The sequence below is a fragment of the Meles meles genome, chromosome 19 (genome assembly GCF_922984935.1).
Source record: "Meles meles chromosome 19, mMelMel3.1 paternal haplotype, whole genome shotgun sequence".
Classification (NCBI taxonomy): Eukaryota; Metazoa; Chordata; class Mammalia; order Carnivora; family Mustelidae; genus Meles; species Meles meles.
The window spans coordinates 13,123,879-13,147,849 of record NC_060084.1 but is presented as its reverse complement, the minus strand read 5'-3'; the positions used below and the strand labels follow the sequence as shown (position 1 = coordinate 13,147,849).

The following is a 23,971-nucleotide window of genomic DNA, read 5'->3' as shown; positions in this document are numbered from 1 at the left end:
CTGTGTTCATGGGGCCTCATCCTCATGAGCTGATCTGGGCTGTAAGAGCTCCCAGGACCCACGGGATGCTCATGGTCCTCACTGCTGCTTCTGTGCCCTTTGTCATTGTGAAGTCAGGGGACACTGCCTGGGAAGTACACTAATCAGTCTGTTACTTTCATAAACAAACCCTAGTGGGTTCTAGTTTGCTATTTCCACCCTCCTGTTTGATGTCTGCATTTTAAACCATTTTGTTCTCTGCTCGAATCTTTACTCCAGCACTATGTTCATTTCAGCCAGACTGGAGTAAATAGAATATGTATTGGGGATTTTCTGAAACTGGAGCCTAATTATTTACCAGGTTGTCTTTTCTTATTTTTCTGTTTAGTTGGTGGGATCATTTAAAGATCTTTGGATGTGATTATCACTTATGCCTAATTTAATTTTTTAAATTTTTTTATTAACATTATTAGCCCCAGGGGTACAGGTCTGTGAATCGCCAGGTTTACACACTTCACAGCACTCACCATAGCACATACCCTCCCCAATGTCCATAATACTTATGCCTAATTTGATCTATTTACAAAAATCATTGAAAAAATACACGCTTTTTCCTCCCCCTATTTTTCAATACTTTCATCTTATTCTTTCCAGGTGGCATAAAAATAATATCAGTTATAGTAAACATTTTTTGAGCTCTTACTAAGTACCGAGCCTGGGGCAAAGCATGTGACCTGCATGACCTTGTCAGACCTTGGGTGGGAAACCCTTTGAGGCAGGTAGGACTACATCTCCTTTTATAGCCCTGACAAGTTCATGAAGAGGCCTTGGGTTACATGGTCAATACAACAATATTTTTCAAGAGATACTTCAAGGGAATTTCTGTATGTGGCCTGTTGTATATTATAATTTCAAAACTAGGTTTCTTTATTATGACTTTTGAGTGGTTTGCATTAAAACAAGAACTATCACACTGGATTAGAATCAGTGTTTGACCGTAAGAGACTCTTAATCTCACAAAACAAACTGAGGGCTGCTGGGGGGAGAGGGGTAGGGAGAGGGTGGTGGGGTAATGGACAATGGGGAGGGTATGTGCTATGGTGAGTGCTGTGAAGTGTGTAAACCTGGCAATTCACAGACCTGTGCCCCTGGGGCTAATAATACATTATATGTTAATTAAAAAATTAAAAACTAAAAAAAAAAAAAGAATCAGTGTTTGACCTAGTCATTGTTTTGCCTTGGACCATTGTTATGTTTGCACAGAATTACAGTATTTCATTATGTTGTCACCTCAAGAGTAAGTTAGCCCATCTGGACCTTGTATGCATATATATAAGGCGCAGCATGTCCCAGGTATATTACACAGTATTTGTATGCACATTTATTCCTCCAAGATGTGGGTTCCATGCAATCTCAGACCACACCCGTCTTTATCTCTGCAACGTAGTGCTGGTCATCTATTGACATACAATGAATGTCCATTGAATGCACAAATATTGAAAATGTTCTAAATATCCAAGCTTCCTTTAGTAATTATATATTCATGAACTCACTGAAATTACCTTTGAAGCTCATTTCCAAATTGTACCACCTCTTAGCAAGTAGCATAAATTTACTATCTGTTGGGTAAAATAGTACTTTCTTTAATGTGTTGTAAAAATATTTCCTTCAAGTTTCTTGAGGTTATAACATAGGAGCAACACTTAAAAAGCAGTGTCTTTTCTTCATCACATTGGGGGTTTGTTTGGTTTGTTTTTGTTTTTAAAGATTTTATTTACTTAGAGAGTGTGCGAGCAGTGGGGAGGCGCAGAGAGAGGGGGAAGGGAGAGAATCTCAAGCAGAGTCTGGGCTGTGCATGGATCCTTATGTGAGGCTGGATCTCAGGACACTGAGATCATCGCCTAAGCTGAAATCAAGAGTCAGATGCTGAACTGACTCAGCCATCTGGGTGCCTCTTCATCACATTGTTTTTTAATGATTCTTTTCATGGTTTTCAGGAAGGTGATGTCTGGCCTAACTCATCAGTTGAAATCACTGTGTACTTTAATCCTCTGGAAGCCAGGCTCTACCAACAGACAGTTTACTGTGACATTTCAGGTAAAGACTTTCTCTATGTGGCAAACTCTATGTGGCAAAACCAATGCCCAGAGTATCAAGTGGGGTGCCTCTGTGTGTGTGTGTGTGTGTGTGTGTGTGTGTGTGTGTGTTCAGACTATAGGAAGTGCTTTGATATCAATAGAAGAATAATAGAGTCAAGTTACGCACTTCTCATTTTATTCTAGAATAGATCAGACTTTGCAGACTTTGAAGTACATTATAACAGTTGTGTGGTCAGGGCAAGGGCGGATGGATAACCATGGATCTGGGTTTCCTCTTGATTTTTAGAGCAGTAGCAATATTACTTGACCCAAATTTTCAGAATTTTATCTTTTGTTCTTTTTATAATATTTGGCTATTTAATTTTTCCTTTTTGAGCTTTGAATCAAAATAATGCATGCCAAGGAGGATGGAAAGGCAGCCTGGCAGTGGCCAGAATCAGCATGGGGGAGGTACAAGGAGAGTGGCAACTTGGTAGCTTCAGAAGATTGGATACAGAGAGAAGAGTTAAACAAAAAAGTAATGAAGATAACAAGAGCCAGAATTATTTTTCTCTCTTGGAGGAGGCAGAAAGATATATATATATACCATATATATGAGAAAGGCTAAGATGAGTCTTTGGTATTGGAATAGAATTGGAGTTATCGCTATGAACCCATGGTTGCTATGCACAGATATAGAATGTATATGTAAATGTGGGTATATGTTTATGTATATTTCCTACCTATGAACACTGAGAGGTCCTGGCAGCTTTGAGATCCTAGTAGCAATGAGAACGCCTCATACCCAAAGCTTGGTTTCTGAATCCCAATCTCTTCTAAGAGGGACTTTTTCCAGGACTAAGGCAGGGAAAGAACAAGATGAACCTTGAACACCTTTTCATATTGGAAACTAAGGAAATGCTCAAAGAATGACAGGGACATGTCAAAATGATACGGAAACCAGCAAAGGGACTCCCACTGACCAAATTTGGAACAAGTGAAGAATCAAGAAAATAATGATACTAATAGATTATAATCCACTGAACAAATAGGAATCTATGAATCCACTAAATAAAAATTTACTGTTTGGCAATCATGGTAATAATCAGTGCAGGTAAAAAAACATTCTTAAGATTTAATGGCCCTCAAAATATCCTACCTTAAAATGCTTATTAACTATCACGGGAAGAAATCTAACTTTACAATGAAGAAGTCTGGGAAATGTCATTTTAGTTAAGACCAGCAGTAATATGGCAGGTCAATCTCATGGACAACTCACTAGGATACCATCAGACCATAGCATCTCTTCAATGATTAGGGCCAAAATATCTAATATGGGTCTAATTGTGGGAAACATTAGACTAACCAAGATTGAAGAACAGAACAAAATTACCAGCCTGTAATCCTCAAAGACATCAAGCTCACGAAAGTCAAGAAAAGACCGAAGAACTATCCTAGATTGAGGGAGACTCAAGAGACACAACATCTGGGTGTAACACATGAGCGTGGGCTGGATCTTTGCTATAAAGCAGATTATTGGGTAAAGGGTGTATGGAAGTTCTTTGTACTACTCTGGAAACTTTTCTGTTTTTAAAAAATGTCTTGGAATTCTTTTTTTAAAGGCTGGTGCTGATAAATATGTAAAACAATTAGATAGCAAGATTAAAAAGTTATCTAGTAGTCTATTTCTCCAGTGTTACTTTTAAGAAGCACTTCTAGCTGTTTCTTGAAGGGGTAATTTTCCTTGCTAGTTCTATGCTTAAATTGATTGCTGTTTGTTGATTTATCAACTTCAGATACTACATGTGAGTCCCCACTATGAAAGACGAGAATTTAGTTCACATATCTCATTGTCCCCCTTGCTGGCCTTATTGAGTTATAATTTACATGCAATGAAATTCACCCTATTTTGGTGTACAGTCCTGTAAACTTTGACAAACCTAAACAGTCATGTAACTAGCACCAAAATAAAGACTCAGAATATCTCCATCATACCATAACGTTTCCTCATGCCACTTTGCATGCAGTCCCATTCCCCCATCTCAGCCCCTGGCAACCCAGTTATTTTTATTATATTTTATTTTATGAGTTTTATTTATAGTCTTAAATAATATACTTAAAACTATATTTTTGTTCCATCAACTCTACAGCATTTCTTGACGTGTAAGAATATTGGGACCCCAACCTGCCCTCTGCCATTCCACCCTGTTTCTCCCTCTTACCTTCTGTCACTTGTTTTACTTTCATATTAGAATTGTTGGTAACCATATTTAAGTTCTCTGTTTTGTCTACATGAATATTATACACTGAAGGGCTTAATTTATTCCAGGATTACATTTTGCCCTCCATCGGTTGAATGTTCTGACCTCTGTTGGCGGATGTAACTGCTCAAAGAACTCCCCTAAGGTCTGTCTGTGTCAAGTAGTTTCTCTTTCTTCGTTGTCCATAAGTTTTCACCATTATGCTCCATTTTAGCTTACTCCATCATTAAATTGACTCTTCCGTGCAGGCTTTGGGTTCCCCCCGCCCTGACCTATATTTCTAATTTTTCATTTCTTCACTCTTGTCTAATTGTAGAATGTGTGCTCTTCTTTTCCTTGAAGACATCTTTCTCAGAGCCTACCAGCTTCTCATTCTAAATCAGATCGACCACCTCCTACACATTTGTTACTCAGGAATTGTTAAAGTTTCTATGTGTGTTCCATTATAACTTTTTACTCTCACTTTGCTAAAGTAGCTTCCTCAGAAAGGGTCTATAGGAGGGAAACTTTGATCCTTGAATGCCTGTTAATGTCTCATTCACCCTCCATATTCACTTGATGGCTTGGCTGATATTTCTAGGTTCAAAGTAATCTCTCCTCAGAAGGTTGAAGATATTGTGCCAACTTTATGGTATAAGTCCAGAAGTCTGAAGTCACCTAATTTGCATTCCTTGGTAGTTGGCCTGTTATTTCTGTCTCAGTGTTTTCTAGAGTTTTCTTTTTGTACTTGAGGTCTGAAATGCCATGAAGCCATATCCAAGAGCAAGTTTTACAATTTATCCTCCTCAGCTTGCTGTGGGCCATTAGAGTCTGCTTCCTCATGTATTACTTCAGTTCTGGGAAATTGTATTATTTTTTTTAATGTACTTTCCGCCATTATTTTTCATTTTATTCTTCTGAAACTCTTAACAGCCTGATATTAGACCTACAGGATGGATCATCTGTTCTCAAAGAACCAGATTTTAATCAGACATGAGTAATATATGACATTAAATGCCATTTAATGCTATTAAATAAGGGTGCCAAGAGAAATATTTATTTGTTAGAAAATTCAGGTAGAAAATACCATGCAGTCATAGGGATACTTCCAGTGCTTTCTGGTCCATGATTGTCCTTTGTGTATAAGAATGAGAAAACAGGTTCAATTTTCAGAGTAGTTAGTGCTTCTTACCCCTCCTAACATGTAGGTCTCCCAGGATTTACAGCTGTGGTGGCTATTTTGATGACAAAATTTTAAGTGGTGAGAGAGAGCAGCAAGAGTGCATGATCATTAGTGGCTTCAAGTACAAAAATCCCACCATTCTACTCTACCTCGCATGTTTTTAGTCCGCATCTACATAGTCACTTTTCTCTGGGTATCAAGGGGCCAAGCAGTGTAAGAACAATGCAGAAGGATGGGCTGGCTGCCTTAGTCAAGACTGTGCTGCCCTCCTCCTCCCCCAAGTATTGTGTCCCTTCCTGACGATGTTTCCCTCATCTTCCCTGGAAGTAGCCACCACTTTGCTTTTTATGATAGTTATTTTTGTTTGTTTTCATGTGTAAGTTCACTGCCTATGTGTTTATGTCTAAGCAGAATAGTATGATTTTTCTGGTTTAAAAAATGTATATATTGAAATTATACTCTGTGTCTAATGCTGTTAGCACTGGGAAGATAAAGCCCCTCAGTAAACATTGATTAAATGGATGAGCAATTACATGAAAAAAATGAATGAATGAATCCTAATTTGATCTGGTCTTTCCCTTGCCCATGAATGCAAGATTCTTAGGATGGCCCCAGAGTGAATGCAAGATTGACTAGGAGTTTCAGGATTGACATAAATCTGTTTCCACACTTCAAACCAGCATCCTTTGTCCCAGACTTCTTAACGGGTCTGGAGGAAATGCTGGTACAGCAGTGTTCAGACAGAGGCTGGAAATGCTCCAGTGTCCCCCATGCCACAGGTGGTGGGACCTCCCTCCCAGCTCTGACTCCCCCGGGATGTCGTGCTTGGCCATGTTCCAGAGGGTTGGCTGCTCTCCAGGAGGTTCCCAAACATTACATAACGAGTTGTATTCATCTATTGTTGTGTTTGCAATTCTGAATTCTGCCACAGAATTCACATCCTGGATAAACTGAATAGTATAATTTTCCATCTGCATGACATTCTCCTTTATTTTGTTAGTGGTTTATTAAAAGACATGATTGCCAGAAAAGGGTTTTGTTTACATTGTAATTCCATATTATCTTCCTTGTAAATTCCATGTAATTCTGTGTCTTTTCAAGGGCTGGTGATGATTCCTTAGTATTATCTTCAAAGAGCTGGTAAAAACCTCCTGGTTTTAGGTCACTAAGAAATGCTTCTTAGGCAGATAGAAAAAGCCCTTTCCCTTGTTTCGTTTTGCTTTGCTTTTGTTTTTTAACGGACTTTGAGCATATAGAAGCAAATACGTACAGCTATGCTTCCCCCTCGTGCCTTTATTACATAAACGATAGCATACTTTACACAGTGATTCTTACACTGCTTTTTAAATATTTCAGATTATTCCATTAACACTAAAGAAAAAGAGTCATTCTCTTTCATGATCATATAGGAATCCTTTGTATTTACATACTGTAGTTTAATTTTTAACCATCGTCACTAAGAAATAGGACATAGCTCCACAAATGTGCATGAAATATACTGTGGTGGGTAGAGTAACAGCTTCCCCAAGATGCCTGTGCCTAATCCCCAGAACCAACGAATATGTTGCTGTGTTTGTGTTACATTACCTGACAAAGGGAAATTAGGGCAGAACGTGGAATTTAGGTTACTAATAAGCTGACCTTAACATAGGGAGATTAATCTGTATTATGTGAGTGGCTCAGTAGATAATCACAAGGGTCCTTAAATGTCAAAGAGCGAGGCAGTGTTACCAGTCTCAGTGTCACAGTGATGTGATCCGAGAAAGGCTCAACCATTCTGGCTTTAAAGATAAAGGGCCAAAGGCTGGAGAAAAGCTGGAAAAGGCAAGAAAATGGATTTTCCCCTGGAGCCTCCTGAAGGAAACGCAGCTCTGACCACACTTGGATTTTAGTCCAGGGAGACCCAACTTAGATTTCTGACCCCTTCTCTCTATTTTTTATTGTGTTACATTAGTCACCACATAGTACATCATTAGTTTTTGATGCAGCGTTCCATGATTCATTGTTTGTGTGTAACACCCAGTGCTCCATGCAACCTGTGCCCTCCTTAATACCCATCGCCAGGCTCACCTATATTTTTTAAGATAATAAACTTATGCATTAATTTTTTAAAATATTAATAATCTGAATATTTTTATATTCAAAATATATTTTGAAATATTTTAAAAATATTTTTAAATATTTCAGATTATTCCATTAACACTAGAGAAAAAGAATCATTCTCTTTCATGATCATATAGGAATCCTTTGTTCATGATGATCTGTCTCAGCAGCAACAGGGAACTAATAATACATTACATATGTATTGTCATTACAAGACAAATATTATGTAGCTGCTACCAAGATCCAGAATAGAATATTTCCAGTTCCAAGAAGCCCCCTGTGTGTCCTTCCCAGGGACACTCCCCTCACTCTGACCTCCCTCTGGGATAATCACCATTCTGTCCTTGATGGTCATTATTTCATTGCTTCCATTTATAGTTTTTACCTCAAAGTATGTGCACATAAATAATGCAATTTGGTACTGCATGTTTTGGAAACATACACAGTTGGAATCAGTCTGCATGTCTCATCCAGGTTGTTGCTTGTAGCCCTGGTTGTATTTCACTTTCATTGTTGTGTAGTATTTTATCCCAGAAATATACAGACAGGAAGTAGTCGGGAAGGCCCTTGTCATTGGTCTTGAAGGAAGCCTCTTGACATACATGAAATGTAACCCACATCTCCAGCTGCAACTTTTTTTTTTCCTTTTGCAAGCTTTTATATCTAGGGATCATGAGTACAAAGATGTACAAAACCAGATGCCTTGTCCTCAGTAAGAGTAGCAATGAGGGAAGAAAATGACAAGTAAACCAACACTTACATTGCAGTGCTATCCAGGGAATGAGTGTGTAATAGGAGAGTGTACGAGGCACACAGCTCGGTCTGGGGTTTTCAGAGAAGGGTCCCCAGTCAAAGTGACCCTTTGACGTGTTCATTAGTCCAATAAAAAAAGGATGTGGGCCTGGGAACCCTTTGTGCAAGTATATGGCAAGAGCATGAAATGGCAAAGAATTGCAAATTCTTAGCATGTGGCTGTGGGAGAGACAGAGACTGGGCTGGGAGAGGTGGGGGCAGGAGATGGGGCTGGAGGATTGAGGAGTCAGTAGCTCAGGGAGGGCTGCCCTTGACTGCTGGACTAAGAACCTTGGAATTGCTCCTGACTGTAGTCGGGAAACACGGAAATGCTCTAAGCGAGGGAGGGACCTGCTTATATCTGAACCCAGGTAATATAACATCGCTTTAATCTTTCCAGCTCACCTGAAACTGAAATTTTTTCTTCATTGAAATTTTCAAATTTTCTTAGAAGTAGTTAAACTATGTTAGATATAAAGACTTGCTGATGGTCCACAAGCTGTGGCTTGAAACTACTTCCAATCTGTCTTGACTTTCCAATATAATGTGGAAATTCCTAATCTAATCATGAAGATTACCTTTAAAAAAAAAAATCAACGGGAAACCGCACATATTTGGTTTGGATCACCATATGGGAACTTCAAAGGAAGCAACACTTACTGATTTAAACTGTGAAATATATTGCTAGATAACATCGTTAGTGGGTGCTTCAGAGTCAAATGTGACAAAGCAGCATGGTGGAAAGGATGCCAGATGTACCTGCTTCCTTTCAGGACCCAATTAAAATGAAACTGGAGTGTCCATTTTCGTCCTGTCAGAAGTAGAATCTGAATTGTTAGCACAATTTAGAGCTTTTGATCATTATCCTAACTGAACTAAAGAATGGACACTTAGGAGAGAGAAATGTTGAAAACATTTTTGAGTTTTCAGAGTGATAATTAAGTAATGCTCTACATATGTGTAGGGTTTCTTTCTCAAAACTCATCAGACTGCCACCTCATCATAATATAAGGTGTCTTGATCCTATGGATAAGAAATTATCTTCTTGATCAACTACACTATTTGCTTTAAGTCAGATGTTCAGTTATCAAATATTTCAAAAATAAAGAACACAAGGAATAATATCTAAGCGTCTGTATATGCATACCCAGATTTAGGAAAACTTGAACAAATGGAAAGGTCTGTTGATGCTTTTTTGGTCAGGAAAAGTCAACATCATAAATAGGTCAGTTCTTCTTGTAAATATAATGTGATCCCAATGGTAACATCAACATTTTTTTTTCTTTTTTTTCAAATTAGGTTGATTCCAAAGTTCTTATGGAGGAAATAAATGAACTAGAATTGCTTAGAAAATTCAGAAAAACAAGAATAATGTGGGAGGACTGGCCCCACCATATGTTAAAACTTATTTAAAATCTATAATAAGTACAATTGGGTGGTTCTGGAACATGAAAAGAAAGAAGCTATTGAATCAATATTCATTCTTTTCATCCTTATGCATCAGCAGCAACAGCAGCATGCCCTAATCCCCTAAGCCCTCCCCTCCCCTCAAGCCTCATTTCCCAATGTCCTTGGTATGTGAGCAAAATAAGAACCCTAATTTATTTAAGCTACTTTGTTCATCTTTTGTTGAGTAACAAACCACCCTAAATTTAGTGGCTTAACATAACCAGCAGCCATTTCTTTTGCTCACCGATCTGTAGTTTGGTCGGGATTCCGCAAGGACAGCTCCTCCTTGCTCTACCTGGGGACAGCTGGACAGGCCAGAAGCTGAAGGCTGGTATCATTTTACAGCTCACCCACCTGCATGTCTAGCAGTTAATTGTGGATGTTGGCAGGGACCTCACCAAGTTCTGCCTCCCTGGATCCCCTATCCACGGCCTCTCCATAAGGCTGCTTGCTTGTAGCTTAGACAACAGACTAGACTGTTGATGCGGGAAATCTGCTGCAGTCTGATTGTTGTTTCTTTAAGTGACCCGTCTCCTGTGTCAGACTGATACCCAGAATTACTTCATCCTTTGGTATTCTACAGTTTCATTGCATTGGATTTGCCTTTGTTTATCCTACTTAGGTTCTTGGTCTGCTTCCTCAGTCTAAGCATCTTTCACCACTCCTGGAATTTCTCAGTAATTATCTCTTCAATATTTTTTTCTCTTGTAATCTCAGGTTTCTTCTTCTGGAAACTCTTTCGGATATATGTCTTGCCCATGGAATCACTATGTCTTCTAACCTCTTCATTACATTTTTTATTTCTTTGTTTCTCTTTGATATATCGTGAGTATTTTTCTAAGAGGTTCCTCTCAGTTGACTAATTCTTGAGCATTTTCTACTCTTTGGTATTTATCTGTTCAGTTTTTAATTCCATCAACTTGGTTTTTCAGTTTTAGAAGTTCTATATCATTTTAATACTTTCATTTTTTTCTCCTTCATGATGGTTTCTTTTTCTTTATTTCCCTCTTGAAAGATTTTAAGAATGCAGTGTTACAGTTTCTTTATGAGTTTTCTATTATCTCCCAACTCTTGGGGTACTGATTTGCATGTTTATAGTAAATACTTTCCTCTTACCGGGTTGTTTCATCAGATAGCTTGAAATGTTTGCATTATAAGTCCATCTTTAGCACACGTTATGGACTGAATATTTGTGTTCTCCCAAAATGCGTATGTTGAAACTTCATCCTCCGTGTGATGTTTTTTTGGACGTGGGACCTTTGGAGGGTGATTCGGTGGCGAGGGCAGAGCCCTCATGATTGGGATTAGTGTCCTTATAAAGGAGACCCCTGAGTACTCCCTCACTCCTTCCTCCATGTGAGGACAGTGTGAAAAGATGGCTCTCACCAGACACTGAATCTGCTGCCACCTTGATCTTGGAATTTCCAGCTTCCAGAACTGTGAAAAATAAATGTTTGTTGTTTAAGCCACCCAGTCTCTGGTATTTTTGTTAGAGAAGCCCAAACAGATGAAGAAAGCATGGCTATTGGTTCATGGAAGTATTCTTTCATAGCATTTTTCAGGATCCTTCAACTATTATTTCCTCAGCTTCTGATTCTTTTACCTATTATCTAGGGTAAATTTGGATTTCATATCTGTACTTGAGACTTTAATTTCTCATAGGAACCTCTGTCCACTATTGAGAGATCTAGGTAGATGACAATTTTCATAACTGCTTCCCTAGACCAATAGATAGAATTTTTCTTCTTGTTTCCTTTCCAGAAAAAGGTATCCTTTCCAAGGTCCTGTATTTATGCAAGGATCTAAGTTCAGGTCCTTATTCCTATGGAGGAGCAAGGCCAAATGACCTGTTTTTGTGAGGGTGTTAAAACTGAAACCACTAGACCATAAGACCTTTATGAACTTTACAGATCTCCAAATTCTTTTCTCATTTCTGTCACCTGGTATTTTCCTTTCTTCCCTTTGAGCTCAGATAAGTATTAAAAATACATATTTGTCGGGGCACCTGGGTGGCTCAGTGGGTTAAGCTGCTGCCTTCGGCTCAGGTCATGATCCCGGGGTCCTGGGATCGAGTCCCGCGTCGGGCTCTCTGCTCAGCAGGGAGCCTGCTTCCCTCTCTCTCTCTGCCTGCCTCTCTATCTACTTGTGATCTCTCTCTGTCAAATAAATAAATAAAAAATCTTTAAAAAAATACATATTTGTCATATTTTTAATAAAGCTTTTTTAAAATTTGAAATGGAGGATTGGACTGAATCTTACTCTGCCATGTTTCAGAAGTTAACATAGTTAACAATGTTCATGTTTCTTGAGGAAACATCCCCAGAGAATCTGCATAGACTTACTCTGGCTGATCATTAACAATGGAGATTCTTGGGTTTCATCTATGTTTTATTGAATCAAAATCTGTGGAAATTGTGTTCGAGAATATCTGTCTTAAATGAAGGCCAAAAACTGTGTGGCAAGGTTACAGGATACAAGATCTATATAGAGAGAATCAATTGTGTTTCTGTACATTGAATAATGGGAAATTGACATTTAAAAAAGCAATATCACTTATAATAGCATTAAAAAATCCTAAATACTGAAAGATAAATTTGACAAGAGATGTATAAGATCTATATACAGAAAATCACAAAACATTGCTGAGAGAAATTAAAGTGTATATAAATATATATATACTTTATATATATATATACTGTATAAATGGAGAACTATATCTTATTAAAAAGTGAGTGAATTCAGTATCATTAAGATGTTATATCTTCCTCATGTTTATCTATAGATTCAGTGCAATCCAAACAGAAATTCTAGCTGGTGTTTGTGTGTGTGTGTGTGTGTGTGTGTGTGTGTGTGTGTATTGGGAAGCTGATTCTCAAATTCATGTAGAAATGCAAAGAGTCTAGAATAGCGAAAACAATTTTGGACAAGAATAAAACTGGAAGGCTACTACTACCTGATTTCAAGACAGTTTTTAGGCTGCAGTAATGAAGGTAATCTTGGATAATCTCCCCATTTCAGAATTCTTAACTTAATCACATATTTTGCCATATAAGGTAATATTCACTCTTTTGCCATATAAGGTAATATTTACAGGAATTAGGACACTGACCATCTTTGGAGGCCATTATTCAGTCTACCAAATGTGCCATGTGGATGCCCAGATGTTTTGGCTCTGTATAATCTAGTCTGTCTTCCTGTGTTGATGTTCAGCCCCTGCTCTGTCATAAAGTAAATTCATATAGATGTGTACATTTATTCTGAGTTCTGTGTTGTTTCCTTAGTCATTTTGCACATTTTGCCCCAATACCACATTATCTTAATGACAATAGCTTTATAATAGATCTTAATATATCAAGGAGCAAGTCGTTCTCATTTTTTCCTTTTAAAGAATGTCTTGCTTTTATTGGCCCTTTGATTTTACATCTAAATTTTATGATCATCCTGTTAAATTCCACCAAATTCTGCCTGCCAGCATTTTGTTTTAACAGAGCATTGAAATTGCAGATATAGATCCATTGGAGGAAAATTGACAATTTTATGACATTGAGTCTTCCTTTTCAAGAACATATCATAGCTCTCCATTATTTAGATCTTTGTTAATATATTTCAGTAAAGTTTTTTTTTTAAAGATTTTATTTATTTATTTGACAGAGAGAGAGATCACAAGTAGGCAAAGAGGCAGGCAGAGAGAGAGAGGGGGAAGCAGGCTCCCGCTGAGCAGAGAGCCCAATGCGGGGCTTGATCCCAGGACCCTGAGTTCATGGCCTGAGCCAAAGGCAGAGGCTTAACTCACTGAGCCACCCAGGTGCCCCTCAATAAAGTTTTATGATTTTCCCCATGAAGATTTTAAGTATATATTGTTAGATTTATTTGAGGTACTTTATATTTTTGTTGCTATTATAAATCGTGTCTTGAAAATTAATTTTGATTGTTGCTGTATGTAGAAATGCAGTTGACTTTTGAATATTGACTTGGTTACCACCATTGACTTGGTTACCATTAATAAGATAGAGTTACTTGGTAACTCTATCTTATTAATTTTTAAAAATTGTTTATAGATTCTTAAGGATTTTCCAGGTAGACAGTCCCCAAATATGTGAATAATGGCAGCTTGTTCTTCCTAGTTATACTCTCCCCCCTCTTCTTTCTTGTCTTGCTGCACAGGAATGGAGCTCAAGTATAATATTGGACATCTGAGATAGCTGGCAAATTTCTGAGAACTCCTAGTTACATTTCCTGGAATTTAATGCAGTGTGATCTTTTGCATTCAGGGACTTCAGGGCTGTTGAAGGGGGTTCTGCAGTACATCTCTCTGCTGCTTGTGTGAAACCAAGACACTGTAACCAGAGATGGGAAACTTCCCTATTTTAAAAAACATTGTAATATTTGGCTCTTCTAACAAAGACTCTGTCATTAGAGCTTACTAGTTCCTTCAGGTTTGTCCCTCTTACTGTCTTTTGCTAAGACAAGACAAATCCCTGCTTCATAAATCTTGCAGGAAAGTAGCATTTGTAATACAACCTTAAAATTTAGACTAACTCTTGCAAAAGCAAGGCTGGTTATCACTTGTACTCCCGTTCTGTTCTGGCTAGCTACAAATAAGACAATCTCCTTTGAAGTAATTAATAATTCCCAAAGAAACACTGGCTCACTGCTTTATTATAACACAACTCCTTTTTTTGTTATTATTATTAAGGAAAGCAGTCAGGGTAACAGATGGGGAAAGCTTTAAGCCTGACAGTTATAAATAGTCTGGCTGTTTATTCCACAATATATGTGCAATTCTCTTTCTTTGCCATTCTGAAAGTTGGATCCCTGTCAAAATACTTTTCTCTTGACCAAAGATTACAAATCATTGCCAGTAGATTAGAACTCTAAAATAATGGAGGAAGTTGATGAGGTTCTCTGAATATTTTACTTATATTTTAGAGAATTGTCAACACAAACACCTGATCTTCAGAGAAGGACCTGTTTTCCAGGGATCAGATGGATTGGGGGAACTCTTTGAATGAATCAGCTGTCCCAAGTATTGCTAAGATTGCTCTTGTTTCTTATAATCAAAGTAATACTTGCCTAATGATCACTATGTTGCCATGCACTAGAGGGGACACAGAGACAGTTAACTCCTGAGTAAAAAGACAGGCATAGAGAGAGAGCATTAGTTAAGTAGCAACAAAAGACTAGAACACAAAGTGACACAAGGCACTATATTGATGATAATGTAAGTTAGAAATACTATTTGGTTGTTGAAAGCGCATTTGCTCTCATACTAAACATTACATCCAACCAAGCATCAGAGTCTTTTTAGTGTTCAAAATGTTACACACAGAGCAAATATATTATTTTTGCTTAAAGAACTTTAAATGGGGTAAATTTAAGGATAACCTATCAAATTATCAAAGACTTTCAAAAATGGCAATATCCCCACTGTCAGGGAGGGTATGGAGAGATAGAAATCTTTAAATACTGTTGGTGTTTGTGTACAAATTCCTACACCCATTCTGGAGGGCAATATGGCCATAGCTTTCCAAAATGTTAAATGTGCATCTCTTTGTTCTGGCGATTCTATTTCCATTAATGGTGGGCTAGACAATTTGGATTCTCTCTCCCCTCCCCATCTCCCTCTAAAAACAACTAGAAGAGCAAGGCAAAATATTTTCAAAGTCTTTTTTGAAGGCAAAAGAGAACTACAAGAACAGTGAGAATTATAGGGCTGAGATCCAAGAGAAGAAGGAAACCAAGACAATCAGATTGTGGGGGTCACTTTATCCTCAGCAATACCACCTTTTTGGTAGATACCACAGAGAAGATGAAGTTAAGTAGAGTTAGGGAAGAAATGTAGGATTTCACAGGATGCCCAAAGAGAAAGGGCTCTAGTAACCTCCTAAACTTCAGGATGGGACCGAGGGAGGTGAGGACTGGAAATGTACTGATCCTCACAATGCCTGAAGCTCAGCTTTGGTTTCTTTTTCAGTTATCAATTTGATTACAACAGTTCTTCTTCACTAGGATTCCAGGAGATGATCTCTAATGTTCTAAGGCATCAGTTGTGTATGAGGAATTAACATCTCCTTTATATCTAGGATAGATAGTACTAGCTATATACCCTTCTTGGAAAAATTGAGAAGCTAGTCACTCAAATGACTTGGTACAGGGCTTAATTCTCTGCCAGAATCTTAGCTGAGAGTGGTAAGATTAGGAAATTCTAATGCCCCCAGTCACCAGCCAGAAGCTAGAGGAAGATAATATCTTTTCAAGATTTCAAACGACCGCTCCATCATTATATACACTGACCAGCACTCAGTCAAAAATAACCACGCATATCAGGAGACAACACAGTCTGATAGAACACCAAGATAAACAATAGAAATGCCATAGAGAGCCAGAAAATAGAACTATTTGGCAGATTTTTTTTTTTATGTCAAAAAGATTTTCAATGTTCTTTTTTAAAAATGATTGAGCAGAGGCCTGGAAACTCGAAAAAATCTAATGGGAAGTCTGGAACTGAAAAGTTATAATGACAAATTAAGAACTTAATAGAATTGAATAGACCATTAGGTACAGCCAGAGATAAATTTTATAAACTGGAAATTAAATAATTCTAAAGAAAATGCCCATACTGAAGCATACAGAGACAAAATATAGAAAAGGGCATCAGAGCTGAATAGGATGTAGCAAAAGTTTATCTATCTGGATGGAAAGAAGTGGGAAAATGGAGCTTAGGCAACATTTGAAGACATAATGACTGAACATTTTCCAAAAACTGATGAGTGGCATTCATCTACAGATTCAAGAAGCGCTACAAAGCCCAGGAAGGATACATGCAAACCACACCTGAGAACATCATAGTAAAACTGCTGAAAACTAAAACCAAAAAGGAAATCTTAATGCAGTCAGAGGAAAAGACATATTACCTCCAATGAGCAGTAAGACAATAAGCTGACTTCTCAACAGAGACAGTGGAAGACAAGAAACAATAGAATATCTTCAAAGTGCTTAAAGAAAATGTAGGAAAATTGTTCATAAATGCATTCAAGGTTATTAATTATATTGTAATTTGTTGAGTGAAAAGTTGGAAGGCTTTCTCCCTCTGTCCCTCCCCCCATTGGCTCTCTCTGTCTCTCTCTCAAATACGTAAATAAAATCTTAAAAGAAAAAAGAAAAGAAAAGTTGGAAGCCATTTAAATGGCTTCAACAAGAGGGACTGGTTAAAAATACTTACCTCATCTTCAGGTGATGGTATGTAAAAATGTTGCAGGTATGTTTTCAAGTAAAAAAAAAAAGCAGGTTAAAAAAATAATATAAGCATATGCTCTCATTTATATTAAACTTAATATAGTATTTACTATTTAAATATAATTTCATGTTGTGTTTTAGTATTAAATTTGATTAGGTATGGAAGGATAGGCACCAAAATACTAATAGTGATCTTTGGGTAGTGGAACTATGTGAGAATTTTCCACTTTCTTTATAATGTTTTTATAAAGACCATGTATTATCAAATGAAGAAATGCCCATTTTATAAAAGGAAACAAAACCAATCAATACTTTAAAGTTGTGCTTTCTGTCCGCCCTGGGTCCACTGTGGATGTGCAATCATGGATATTGTTTAGTGGATCCTATTACCTCTACTGAAAGAAAGTCTGCAAAATAAGGGTCAGGTAAGACTCCTAGACCCAGATCCCTTAATACTCTGGTTTTCCTAAATCTAGGGAAATCAGTGAGAACAATGTCCTTTGGAGCCCTAAGGTGACTCTCATTTTTTAAGAAGCATCAGTCAGATGTCACCCTTCTCTAATTTAGAGAAATTACTTTTTTTTTTAAATAAGAAACTTAAGAATACCATTAAGACTGGGTTAAATTTTTTTAATTGTTTTTTTTTTCCTGCTAAAATATCAGCCTAAATTAGAATATAATCTGCTCCCTAAAGATAAGAAACTACCGGTGTTCTTGTTTCCGAAAGATAAGCTAAATCCTCGGCATTGGTTAAATTGGAGTTCCCTGGGTCCAGTGCAGTACTGCTGATTGCTTACATTGGCAACACGTTGTGCATAATTTGGGGGTAATGAAGCATCCTTCAGGGTAATAAAGTCTGAATTGTTTTTATAGGCCGGGAGATCCGTCTGCCCCTCCGAATCAGAGGGGAAGGAATGGGACCAAAGATTCACTTCAACTTTGAAATGCTAGACATTGGAAAAGTTTTCATTGGATCTGTACATTGTTATGAGGTAAGCACTAAAATTGTTCATTGAGACTCAAACAGTACTTAGCTTTTTAGGTTTACTTTATTTTGTGTATGTGTACATTGATAGAAAATGTGCACCATCCCACCCATTTGCCATTACTCGTTCTTGGACTCTGGAATGATCTGGCTCTTCCTTGTCTCCCTAGCCGTGTTTAAGGTCTCCCCTCTACATTTCCTCAAGGCAATGAAGTCATACTTTAAGTGGATTTATCCTCATCATCTTGTGGATTGCAAAGGGGAAAATCATAATCTTCTCCCATCCTTTTATGTTGTTCTCGACAACATAAATCCTACAGACCAGAGAAGAGAGAAATGTTCACATTTTCCAGAAAGTCCTAATGAGGCTAGCTGTTTTCACACTTCAGTGTTTTCTCTGAATGCACTAGTCTCCAATCCATGATTAAAAACCAGTCATTGTACTTTCTGGAACTTTCTTTTAGAAACTTCCCTGCTTTGTCTTTCCAATTAGCTAGAAAATGATCCTTTTACAAGACGTACTCACGGGTTGTTCAGAATCAAAGTTACTTCACTGTCACTTCACCACTGAGTTTGTATCTTGGGTACTTTTTTTTTTTTAAATCAAATTGTAACCATTGATTCCTAAAATTTAAATGTTTATATTTCTCTAAAGGTAGTAATGAAAGCAGTTACTTAATGAGAGACAAATAGGTGTCAGGTTCCATGCTTCCTCGTGTGTGCACGTCTGTCTACGTGTGTTTAGCTTCCAGTCCTTACAAAAGTGTGAAAGGTGGGTTTTATTTTATTGTCCCTGCTCTACAATGAACAAGAAGAGGCAGAGAGTGGTTCATACCATCAGCAACATCATCCTTCATGTACGCTGAGCGCAATACCAGTACTTTGACGTTCAGTAGTTGGCTTGGCCCTCACTAAACCCTAGGGGGTAGGGGCAATGACAGTTCCCTGGCACTTAGAGAAGTTTTGCCAGTTAAGGTAATGCTAGATTCTGTAACAAATACAAAGACCCATACTCTCTGAGACGTGACAAGCCTATTTCCCTGCTTACGTAAAGTCTCAGGCAAGGTCACCTGTCAGCTGACAGCCCTCTGCCAGCGGAGCGTCTGGCCCCAGGCTCCTTCCTGCCCGTAGCTTTTCCACCGCCTCCCCCTGCCCCATGTGGCCTGCAAGATTGCAGACTCACATGTGTCATGCGGGTGGGAGGGGAAAGAGCACAGAGAGAGATATCGGGAAGATCCCTCTTAGCAGCTGGCCCTATCGGTGGCACACGCGGATCTGTTCGCGTCCCATCAGCTGTGCATCGCTGCATGAGTATCTGGGAAAGGCAGTCTCGTTGGGCGCACAGGAGAGAGAGGAAGTGGCTTCAGTGAAGGGCAACCCTGACCCTCCCATGTCTGTTAGGTAACTCGGGAAAGTCATTCAGCTAGTAAATGTGAACGAGCACTGGGTTACTAAGGCCCTGTATCCTGGGAAGAGAAGGTTTTTTGCTTCCAGCCTGCAGCCAGCTCAGCTCTCAGCCCAGCCTAACCTTGGCAGGGGAGGCAAATGCCTGGCTGCGGCTGCGAGCTTCCCGCTGTGTCATTTATCCCCACATCCACTAAAGTAGCTGTGGCTTAAAGGGGACAGCGTGGAAGGTAAATAGAGATGTGAATGTCGTAATGAGATGGAAGATCCATGGAGCACGATTTAAATGAAGAACGCGGTCTCATGACTATCATGTCCTGAAAAATGGCACAGCTGCTCTGTTGCATTTTCTTTTGCATTTTGAAAAAAGGGTCACTTTGGGAGGAAAAACATATATGCATCGCTTCTTATGAAATTCACATTCCGTCCATAATTTATCCAGTGTGAATTTCCCTTACATCTCACAGACTGTGTCTTGTGGATGCCACATCAGAAAAGGACCTTTAGTTCTGATGCAAAATGGATAAGTTTTCCCCGAGCATAATAATAATTTCTTACAAATTTAACCGAAGGGCATTTGAGGCCACCACTTCTCACCCTCCTAGATTTGACCAGTAAAGTAAATCACAGGCAGCTAAGTAAGTGTTAGATGAGGTGCTGCATCAGATCGGACAGTTTGGAGGGCTGCGCGTTGGCAGAGAAGGACATGGTAAGGTGCTTCCAACAGGAATATTTTGCACTCTCTGCGTATTTAGTGCTGATGCCTAATTGCATCTCTCTTTCCATTTATTATGTTACCTACTTGAGACGAATTTGAATAACTACCTATTGCCCTTAGTCATTGCTGAGCTTAGCAAACACGTAAAAAGTAAACCACAGCTCCAAGAGTGTACCCTCTTCCCCAGTGTAATTAGAAGGAAAACAAGGTGCAGCTCTACTATAAATTTTCTCCTCCCCAAGGTGTTGCACTGCAAAGGTAAGGTAATCAAAAGGTCTCAGAATTTCATCCCAAATGCCTTGCTGGATTCTTCGTACACATGAAGATGCTCCTTTCCCAGGGGGAGAGGAATGACATGCATGTTCTCGAAGTTGGAAGACTGGATGCCTTAGACAAAATCCAAGTAAACCAAAAAAAAAATTAAAACGCAATCTGTGCATCTCCATAGAGGGAAAAACAATTCCCTTTGAATGGAGTTCCCTTTGAATTCCCACTAATACCTTTGAGTTGCCTTGAAGTTCCCAATAACATGTTGCAGTCCCTTCTTAAGCACAGGCAAATTTCATACCTTTTCTGTGTGGTGCTGAGAATAGAGATAGTGATCGCTGGTGTTGATGAGCACACTTTGGGAGGCATCCTCGTCTAAGAATTACATAAATTAGTTTCATCTTCACAGCAATCTGAGAAGTTGATGGTACTTAAACTTTGCAGATGGAAAACCTGGGGCACAGAGAAACAAAGCAGGTTTCCCAAGGTCACGCAGCTAGGAAGTCAATGGTAGAGCTGGGATTTGAGCCCAGGTAATTTGGCTTCTGAGTCCCTGGCCATAAACACTTTCTACATGGTTTGCTTAAAAGAAATGAAGGGTGAAGCATGAATTCTGTGACCAGGGAAATTTAAAACTGAGTGAGGAGATGGAAAATGAACGTAAAAAGATGAATAAAATATCAAGCAGCAATTAGTTATAGATCTCTTTTGGCGCATCATCCTTCTTCTCTGGGAAGAAGTGGTGGATTTCTTCTGTGAAGGCCCCTGACCCTGTTTTACACATGCTCTTGATTCCTCCTTCTTTGCTTCTCAGCAGGCAAGCTGAGCTGGTGGACACCCCACATCGACCCAGACCCCACTCCCTTGGTTAACCAGCCCCCGTCTCTTTCTCCAGTAAACATGTGGACCAGGGACTGAGCATGCATTATCCCGTTTAGTATAAATATCCTGGGTCTCCTCCGCCATACTCGCCACAACTTTGCCGCCCCCACTCTCGCTCCTCTCACCCTTAGTCCTCTCCAAACAGGAATCTCAAATAATCAACCACTATTTCCTCCCTACCCACTCACTCCCTGAACATTTGGACTCTGGGTTCTGCAGTTACACTCCACTGGGGTTCCTTTCTTGTTCAAGGGCAGGGATGGCTATTAATTAAAAATAAAAAATCTGTGACATTCTCTGAGTCTGTTCCCCTTCAGCTCTGCCTGCATTCAACACCTTCTGGAAATTCTCCTCCCTTGGCTTCTTCTGGTTCCTGACATTGGCCCGCATACCTTTCTGTACCTTTCTTCCTGCTCTCCTGTGCTCTTTCTCCTTGGTGCTTTGAGTGTAAGTCGAAGGCAGTATGTAAACAGAAGAACATGCTATCCACCTGTTCAGGTGTGAGCACTGGCAAGAGACAGAGACCGTCTTAGGAGCCCAGGAACAGAGCTGCATGGTTAAAGCTCATTGGACAGGTCCCGCAGGAGATAGGAGCAGGAGCGATGGACTGAGCCAGGTGTGGACAACTCTGAATGCCAGGCACAAGCTTTTTACATACATACGCCTAGTGTGCAAGCAAATACGGGCCTGTGGTATATAGAAATGAAACTTTTCTATAGTAAAACAGTTGCTTACACAAGCATCCCCAAACAATAGAGTTGTATCCCTGCAATAGAGTTTGAAGTGACAATATCCCAATAGAATGGAATCTAATAGCACAACAAAGAGAATCCTTGTCCTCTGGAATCCACAGGCTACACTAAGAACACAGGTGTAGGTAGTTCTTACCTACCTTCCCTCAGTTACCCTACAAAGAATCAGAAAAAGGCATTTTAAGGATCCTTTTCAGTAGATGTAATTACAATCAGTATTTATAACACGACTATATAGTACATGTGACATGTAACTCTGTTACCAAGAGGATACTAAAAACACAAAATTACTTCAGCATTGGGTTTCTTATCTTCAGATGTTCAAGGCAGAAGACTGTTCATTTCTCCCCTGGAGTTCTTCTCTGGCTTTAATTCCTGCAGCTCTCTCTGCGTTGGTGTTTAACAGTACAGCTATATGCTAATATGAAAATAAATTAGATGTCCATGCTCTTATCTTTGCATTCTTGGCTTTTTATTGATATAGGCAATACTGTCCAACAAAGGCAGCATTGACGCCCTCTTCAACGTGATCCCTCCAACTTCAGCTTTGGGGACCTGCTTTGTTTTCAGCCCCAGGGAAGGCATCATCGAACCAAATGGAGTCCAGGCGGTCCAGATCTCTTTCAGTTCTGCCATTTTGGGTCACTTTGAAGAAGTGTTCCTGGTCAATGTCAATGGGTCCCCTGAGCCTGTGAAATTGACCATTAGGTAAGATATTATCTATAACTAATGTGGAAGCTAACTAAAGCTTTTATCTACTGCTTTCTTAAACTTCAATACCAGTTCATGTCTTGGATGTCCATAATTATCTTTGTTGGTAGGAACACATCAAAATAATGGAGTGTTTTAAATTTCCACTGGCATTTACATACTGAGCATGTGTAACTTATCATTATTGTAATGTGGATACAGATGCTTTTTGGGGACCTAGTTTTTCTACAGACTACAGCTTTATAAAATAAGGACTTAAAACACTAAACTAGTTTCCAGTTATACTCTGTTTTAGGATATTCAGGGAAAAAAATCATTACAATAACACCTAGATAAAATTATCTTCTGGACCAGGCTTTAGCTATTATCCTAATTTCTCTAAACTTTCATCTTCCATTTTTATTTTAAGGAAAAATTTTAAATGCTCATACCTCCGGATATCGTAAAAGAGTCTACTTAGAGCATCAGTTATCCAAGGCTAGACTTACAGCTTTTGTGCTAGAAGTCCTTTGATGGTTTTTCCGGCTCTTTGTGATCATTGAAATTCATTAATAGCAGAGTTTGCCCTCGGGATTTAAAAAGAAGTACTCTATGACCAACCCACTGGGCAGATCTACAACTTTGGTTCCTGGTGCTTAGAAAGATCATGTCTTCAGAACACATTGCAGATCCTATTTGGATTTTCATAGCAACAGGGTGTTAATTACGATGGCAGTCTCTCTTATTATGGTTACTCCTAGCAGGACCTCCTTCCATCTATAGCTAAGGTCTCCCTCAGAGTCTGAGGATAACATAGACATTGTGGTCTGAAGAATCCTAGGAAAATTTGTTGCTCTCAGAATATCTACTGGAAATTCAGAATCTCAAGAGAAACTTAAAGTTATTACCACTTCTTTCAATTCTTCCACCTAAGTGTCCCTGTTATGGAGTGAATTGTGTCTTCCCAAATTCCTATATTGAAATTCTGATGCCCAGTACTTAAGAATGGGACTGTACTTAGAGATAGGGCTTTTAAAGAATTAAGGTAACATGGGGTCGTGTGGGTGGGCCTTAATACAATGTGACTGGTGTCCTTTTAAGAACAGGCACACAGATAGGAAAACACCCTATAAAGACATAAAGAGAAGATGGCCATCTACAAGCTGAGGAGGGAGTCCCTCAGAAGAAACTAACCCTGCTGCCACATTGATTT

At 38.9% G+C, this 23,971-nt stretch overlaps 1 protein-coding gene across 1 annotated transcript in view; it reads left to right on the top strand.

Moving 5' to 3' along the window:
* Positions 1–23,971, top strand: part of HYDIN (HYDIN axonemal central pair apparatus protein) — a 301,936-nt gene that overhangs the window by 68,125 nt on the left and 209,840 nt on the right. Inside the window, exons 9-11 of the mRNA XM_045986716.1 lie at positions 1,977–2,076; positions 17,934–18,052; positions 22,553–22,776. Coding sequence (XP_045842672.1) covers positions 1,977–2,076; positions 17,934–18,052; positions 22,553–22,776 — 443 coding nt within the window. The remainder of the gene's footprint in view (positions 1–1,976; positions 2,077–17,933; positions 18,053–22,552; positions 22,777–23,971) is intronic.